Source organism: Sycon ciliatum, chromosome 3, assembly GCF_964019385.1.
Source record: "Sycon ciliatum chromosome 3, ocSycCili1.1, whole genome shotgun sequence".
Taxonomy (NCBI): domain Eukaryota; kingdom Metazoa; phylum Porifera; class Calcarea; order Leucosolenida; family Sycettidae; genus Sycon; species Sycon ciliatum.
The window spans coordinates 35547189-35554201 of NC_088645.1; the positions used below are offsets into that span (position 1 = coordinate 35547189).

The 7013-nt window shown below is 52.1% G+C and overlaps 1 protein-coding gene across 1 annotated transcript; it reads left to right on the forward strand.

Annotated features, from left to right (window-relative positions):
- Positions 1–432: 432 nt before the first annotated feature.
- On the forward strand, positions 433–2748 carry LOC135813029 (uncharacterized). The gene is made up of 2 exons (XM_065326247.1): positions 433–666; positions 2214–2748. The coding sequence occupies exons 1-2, from the start codon at positions 449–451 to the stop codon at positions 2746–2748; spliced, it is 753 nt and encodes a 250-aa protein (XP_065182319.1). The 5' UTR covers positions 433–448.
- Positions 2749–7013: the final 4265 nt, after the last annotated feature.

Consider the following 7013-nt stretch of genomic DNA (forward strand, 5'->3'; position numbering starts at 1 on the left):
GTTTGTCGTTGCTGGTAGCCGCTTGAAAATCTGCGAGAAAGCTCTTGGGTTACGCGCAGCGTTGCTGTTTCGAGTCCGCACGGTTTGCCGGATAGATGGCTGTGAGTCAGTTGTCTACGGAGGTAGTGGACACGTAGAAAGTTGGTGACGATCCTGAAGAGAAATGTGCTGAACGTCCGGTTAATCCGAATAGAATTCCTGTAATACGGACTAGGCCGAGTAGTGCAGCATCACACTGCTACTACTGCTGCATCAGTACTGGACTTCTGCGGCCTTGTACCCGGGCTTGAGTGGAAATAAGTTATAATTTTATAATTTCGTTCAGTGTCAGTCGGTGGCGAGCTAGCTGCCGTTGATCAATACAAGAATTGCCGGCCTGAGTGTACGTCAGTAAAAGGAGCGTGAGCATATTCCGTAGTTGAACGTCGCAGGCAGAACTGACTTCACCATGACAACCAAGGAGTCCCAGAGTGCCGAGAATCACCGTGGCAACGGCAGCTCAGAAGCGGACGGCGGGGCGAGTAAGGACGCGGACAAGTTCCCCATCCTGGCGACTGCACCGGCGTACTTGAGTATCTTCTCGTTTTTCTTCAGCCTGCTGATGGTGATGCCATTCCTGCCGTTCATGACCAAGGACTTTGTGGATCGACCGAGAAATGAGTTAGGGTACGTATTGTGCAAAGTCTGCAGCCACCTCTATCATGCAGTATTCTGTTCTCGAGGTTCGTGGTTTCTCGTAAAAAAGAACAAAACACAACAAACAAACAACAACAATACAACAACAACAACAAGCCAATGTACTGTCGTGGACATGGAAATCCAGTCGGAGGTCAAGCGGCCCCCATGCCCCCCATGGCCCCAGTGCGCTGGCCATGCAGCCGTGAGTTCGCATGCGCTAAACACGCGCACCGTGCATGCAACGTTCTGTACGCACTGACGGCGCATTCGACCGGATTTCCATGTCCACGGCAGTGCTACTGGCAGCGCCCAAAGCTTTGCAGTTCGTTCGAGGAATAAAAAGACTGAGACTCGGGGGGGGGGCATCGCAAGCTTGATTTTGTCCAAATTGCGGCCCACCCTGATCCTATTCCAACGTGTGGGGTTTAGAACCGACCCTCTACACCGATTGCAGCATGGGAATTATGTACTGGGTTTGTGAAGCCTGGCCTTTGACGTTGTGGGCCCAGCATTTCATGGAAAGATTTGCAGGGGGTGGGGGAGCACCACCTTGGTCCCTCGTCTCCTCCTCTCGCCTTACCATGTGCACTCGTACCTTGGTTATCCGGACGCCGAAGTTACGAGCACTTCGGTCTACCGGGCACCCTTTCAGGGCCTTTGGGCGCGTTTCAGTGGAATTATTGCCACTCTCTTGTTGTCACTTTTTGTGGAAATAATGACGTCATGCCGTATCTATGGCATTTCTCCATCGAAATGTATGTGATCTGGAGTTACAGACATTTGGAAGTTACGGACAGTGCCCGGTCCCCGGACCGCCTGGATAAAGGTATGAGTGCACTAGTATTGAACAAAGGAAGCAACAACTGCATAACCCACAGCCCCACCCACAGCATCTCACCTTCTCGTAAACTTATCTCTTATTACTGCAAATGGTGCCATCGTGAGAATAAAGAATTCAACAAAGGAAGCCACATCTTCCCGTGCACATGCATCCCACTCGGCTGTTAGGGCAGCATACATGTTGTGCATACCACAAGGAGTGAGCTTTTGATCTTTCCAGGGGACGTATGCACGACGTTGCCAAACAAGATACCATGTCTTGCATCACAACAGTTGAAGTGGTGCGCAGTCCCCAATGGCCAGTGTCCGGTTTCAGAATGTCAAAGTTTATCGTTCTGTGTGTGTATGTGTGTGTGTGTGTGTGTGTGTGTGTGTGTGTGTGTGTGTGTGTGTGTGTGTGTGTGTGTGTGTGTGTGTGTGTGTGTGTGTGTGTGTGTGTGTGTGTGTGTGTGTGTGTGTGTGCTCTCTCTCTCTCCCTCCCTCCCTCCTCTCTCTCTCTCTCTCTCTCTCTCTCTCTCTCTCTCTCTCTCTCTCTCTCTCTCTCTCTCTCTCTCTCTCTCTCTCTCTCTCTCTCTCTCTCTCTCTCTCTCTCTCTCTCTCTCTCTCTCTCTCTCTCTCTCTCTCTCTCTCTCTCTCTCTCTCTCTCTCTCTCTCTCTCTCTCTCTGTCTCTCTCTGTCCGTCTCTCTCTGCACAGGTACTATGCTGGATTTCTAGCCAGTGCTTTCTCAGTGGGTGACTTGATAGGCAGTGCGGTGTGGGGCACGTTGGCGGATCGCTATGGCCGTCGCCCCATCATGATCATGTCGCCGATCGCCTCCTCCGTCTTCGTCATCTTGTTCGGCCTGAGCCGGTCGTTTGCGTGGGCGGTGATGGCACGCCTCTGCTGGGGCGCGGTGGCCAGTACAATGGCCGTCACCAAGACCCTGCTCGGCGAGCTGTCCACCGAGAGCACGCGGGCGCGCATGTTTGCGCTGATCGGCTTCTCGAATGGCGTGGCTAAACTGCTAGGTCCCGGCCTCAGCGGCTTGCTCTACAAGCCGTCGGCCAAGTACGCTAGCATGGACACAGAGTTCTGGCGCTCGCACCCGTACCTGCTGCCCTGCCTCATCGTGGTCCTCGTCAACCTGGTCAGCTTCGTCATGTCGCTGCTCTTCCTCAAGGAGACGCTGCCGTCGGTGGAGAACACGCGCCGCACTCGCCCGCGCCCAGCAGTGCCGACGACGCCATAGGTGACGGTGATGATGTCATCAATGACTCATCATTTGCAGCAGCTGCCGTGGCCACACTGGGTGACTGTGGTGCTGGTGAAGCCACTGGTAACGGCGAGCAGGTGCAGTTGAGAGAGGTGGCATCGTCACCACGGAAACATAATGGCCGACCGCATCGAGACAAAACCGAATCGCCCCTGGTGGTGACGATGGTTGCATCATCTAAAAGTGCGAGAGATGACCCAACATCATTGGCAACAACGACAACCGTGCAAACCAAGATTATCACCGGGCAGGACCACGCGGGGAAACGAGAAGGTCGGCACAGGCAAAGGAGCATTGCCGCTCGCATCCAACACCGCATTGGCCACGGCCGTCGCAGCTACCGTAATCTCCCCGAGCCAGGGAATGACGACTTTGGTACTGATGATGTCGCTGTCTTGCTGGATGACTCATCATCCGCTCTTCGGAGTGGCGGCAACGGTGGCAAAGGCGGGTGCTGCCGGGTACTGCGCATGTACGCGCGCATCCTGCGCTTGCTGAGCGTGCGCACCATCCGCCTGGCCGTCTCCTCATTCGTCATCCTGGCACTGACGGACATGATGGTGTCGGAGACGCTGCCGCTGCTGCTCGTCAACAACTACTCCCACGGCGGCCTGTGCTTCAACACGTCCGAGATCGGTGTCTTCAACTCGGCCATCGCCGTCTTCCAGCTCGGCTCGCAGATGTTCCTCTACCCTCGCCTGGCCAAGCGCTTCGGCTATCGGCGACTGCACCAGGGTGCCATCGCCGTGTTTGCCCTCGGCTGCTTCCTCACGCCCTGGCTGTCGAGCATCGTCGGCTCTCAGGACCCGTTGCCGCGACAACCCGCTGCTGCGGCGCTCGCCAATCAGACGTTGCCGAACGCCACGACGGCTGGGGGAGCGTACGACGACTACGCGGAGTCGAAATATTACAACTTCAGCGGTGGCGCGCCCGAGCATTGCTACACAGCACGGACCCGCGTCTGGAGCTCGCTGAACACGACGCTGTCATCACCGTCCACTGCACTGCCCATGCATCGTCGCGCCTTCGACAATTCATCCGCAGAGCTGCTGTGGAACTACACGACAGTAACTCTAGACCAGTGCGGGCGCGTATCGCAGGATCAGATCGAGCTCATTCCGCTCGACCAGCGCGTCAGTGAGTTCCGGTACCTGGCGTGCCTCGACTGGTGGGTTTGGCCGACGGTGCTGCTGATGCGACTGCCCGTCTTCCTCTCCATGATCATGGCGTTCACGTGCACAAACGTGTTCATCAACAACTCGTGCGACGCATCGGTGAGTGCTCGTGTGCAGCCTCCGTGTGTGTGTGTGTGTGTGTGTGTGTGTTTGCGCCTACGTGTTTGTACACGTGCAAAGTTGTGAATGTCCCTGTGTGAGTGCATCATGCCTGTCTCCCGGACGGTGCACTGTGTAATTTTTATCAGCCGACTTCCCCTACACTGGGCCACAGCGCTAGATTTCGGGCGTTACCGTAATGTCGCGTATAAAAGCAGGTGCTTACGGCCGTATAAGCCGGGGTTCAAACCATGCTTCTACGTCAACCTCATCAGTGCAGTGTCACTGTGCAGTGCATACCGCCACGTATGAACTGTGCAAGTACGTGCTCGTGTCTTTGCACAGAGCGGCTTCTATTCAAATCGTGCTTCTGTGTCACGGCGCGCTTCAAAAATCGGCTTCTATTCGAGTCATGCTTTTATAATTATATGCGACACTACGGTATAATAAATATATCGTAGTGTCGCGTATTTTTTTTATTTTTTTTTTACTAAGGCCCACAGCTTCCAATCATGACATGCAAAGCAGCGGTGCAGCATCGCAGGCATGAATCGTGGACGTGGTGACGGGGTCTGATGTGCTCCACCGACCTAGGGTCTCGGCTTCACTGCACAGCAAACGCGTCGAAAGAAACGAGGGCTAATAATTATCGGGAGATGGGGGGGGAAGAAGAAGAGAAGAGAGAGAGAGAGAGAGAGAGAGAGAGAGAGAGAGAGAGAGAGAGAGAGAGAGAGAGAGAGAGAGAGAGAGAGAGAGAGAGAGAGAGCGAGAGAGAGAGAGAGAGAGAGAGAGAGAGAGAGAGAGAGAGAGAGAGAGAGGGAGAGAGAGAGAGAGAGAGAGAGAGAGAGAGAGAGAGAAAAAGAGAGAGAGAGAGAGAGAGAGAGAGAGAGAGAGAAAAAGAGAGAGAGAGAGAGAGAGAGAGAGAGAGAGAGAGAGAGAGAGAGAGAGAGAGAGAGAGAGAGAGAGAGAGAGAGAGAGAGAGAGAGAGAGAGAGAGAGAGAGAGAGAGAGAGAGAGAGAGAGAGAGAGAGAGAGAGAGAGAGAGAGAGAGAGAGAGCGTATAAAAGCATGACTCGAAAAGAAGCCGATTTTTGTATATGAATGCAAGCCTTGCCTGATACGTAACATGTTTTCACGGTGACAGCGCGAACAAGGCGTCTGGTTCATGGTTGTAGCCAGGAGCACTGTTTCCCATACACTCTTCGCCTTGTTCACGCTGTCCCTGTGAAAAGATTTCGGGAGTTGTAGTGCACTGGGCGCCGGCATATCACAACCATAGCAACGAATTCAGTGCTCTAATTTCAGAAATTTTTGGTGCTCAATATTTTCGGTATGAGGGCAAAAGGCCAGGTTAAGTGAACAGAAAATTTAGGTACAGAGAAGCAGTTCCCTATTGGATTATGTGTGTTAGTGTTTGTTCGGTGTATTGAAATTTTAGGTCTGAAAAAGACGCACCGAAAGTACCTTCGGCGAAATAATTATAAGTACACTGAAACTTTGCGAAATTACAGTATTCCAGAACGTTTTCTTGTCATTATTCGTAGATAAACCAGGCACCTACATGTAGATTTTGCCTAAAATGTGCTAGAGTGTGAGAGCGGGTTTTTCCAGCCGTGCTGCTACCCACAGTCAACTGGGGAACTTGTGGCCAGGCACAAGGGGTACATGGATGCAGCTAATGGGGTCATTCTCGGCACTTGTGCCAGTGGTTGTGAGACTTATCCACTCACCCCCACCGTTAGGCACTGCATCTGCCGCTAGGGTTTACCGGGTGTTAGCAGCCTTCATGAGTTCCCTTCGGGAACGGACACGATAATTTACTTTTTATTTTATTTTTTATTTTTTAGTGTGCACTGTATATGAAGGGTAGGCTGGTCACCTACAAGTAATTCTACATTACACCTGAAACCTGGCAGGTCCCTGATATCGAAATGTTAGAACACCTAAAACTACATGTTCTACCAAGCAACAACCACCCAGCTTGGGAGGCTCAATTTGATCAAGGATAAGAAGTGGAAGGGAAGCTTGGCGAGGACGAATTGTAACGAACGGAATGCCGATATCCTACAGTACTGTGAAACGATCGTCGTGTGATCCTACATGTATACATGTTATAGTACCGGTAGTTAATTTGTCCATCATACTTCATGGTCTTTTAACCAAGTGCAGTACGGCAGGATATCGGCATTCGGTTCATTACAATTCGTCCTCGCGAAGCTTCCCTTTCACTTCTTATCCTTGATAAAATTGAACCTCCCACGTTGGGTGGTTGTTGCTTTGCGTCGTAGAGTTGTGGTTAGACCGTATTGTCTTACCGTCCCGTTATCGTACCAAGCCAGCATTCCACTCTGCTTTGGAATGTAGCTTGTGTTCGGTTTGATGGCGCTTGCCTCCCCTCTTTTGGAATTATCACCAGAGAGGTTTTGCAGAGCGAATGTTTGCGCGAATTTTCGTTTGATGTCACAAGAAGCGAAACTTCGTGCGAACGTTCGCAGTTTTGAACGCGGAAGTTGCAGGAAACGCAGTAATTTTCGCTCATCGCGGACCGGAAGTTGCAGGAAACGCGAAACAAACGTTCGCAGTAATTTTCGCTCATCGCGGACCGGTGGTGCACGGTGAGCCACCCTCAATCCTCATTTTATGCTTGATCTCTGCTCTTGGCTTGGTCCGTGGGTGCTAGCTTTCCCATAGATTTGGCGTGTTGCTTTATCTCCGGAACCATCTCCAATCTCCTGCCTGCACGTCTTCTCACTGCTCAGAGTTGGTTACATCAATGATGATGATGCATTCTTTTAAATTTCAGGTGTTGATGCGCCAGATTACAGCACAAGCCAACCCGTTTGTCTGTGGGTCTCCAGCCATGGTTAACTTAGTCAAAGAGCTCTCGTCTCCGGTAGTGACTCAGGGTGCCGCCACTCGCAACAAACGAATAATCGGATGAAGACCACTTCTCAAACAAGCGAGATTG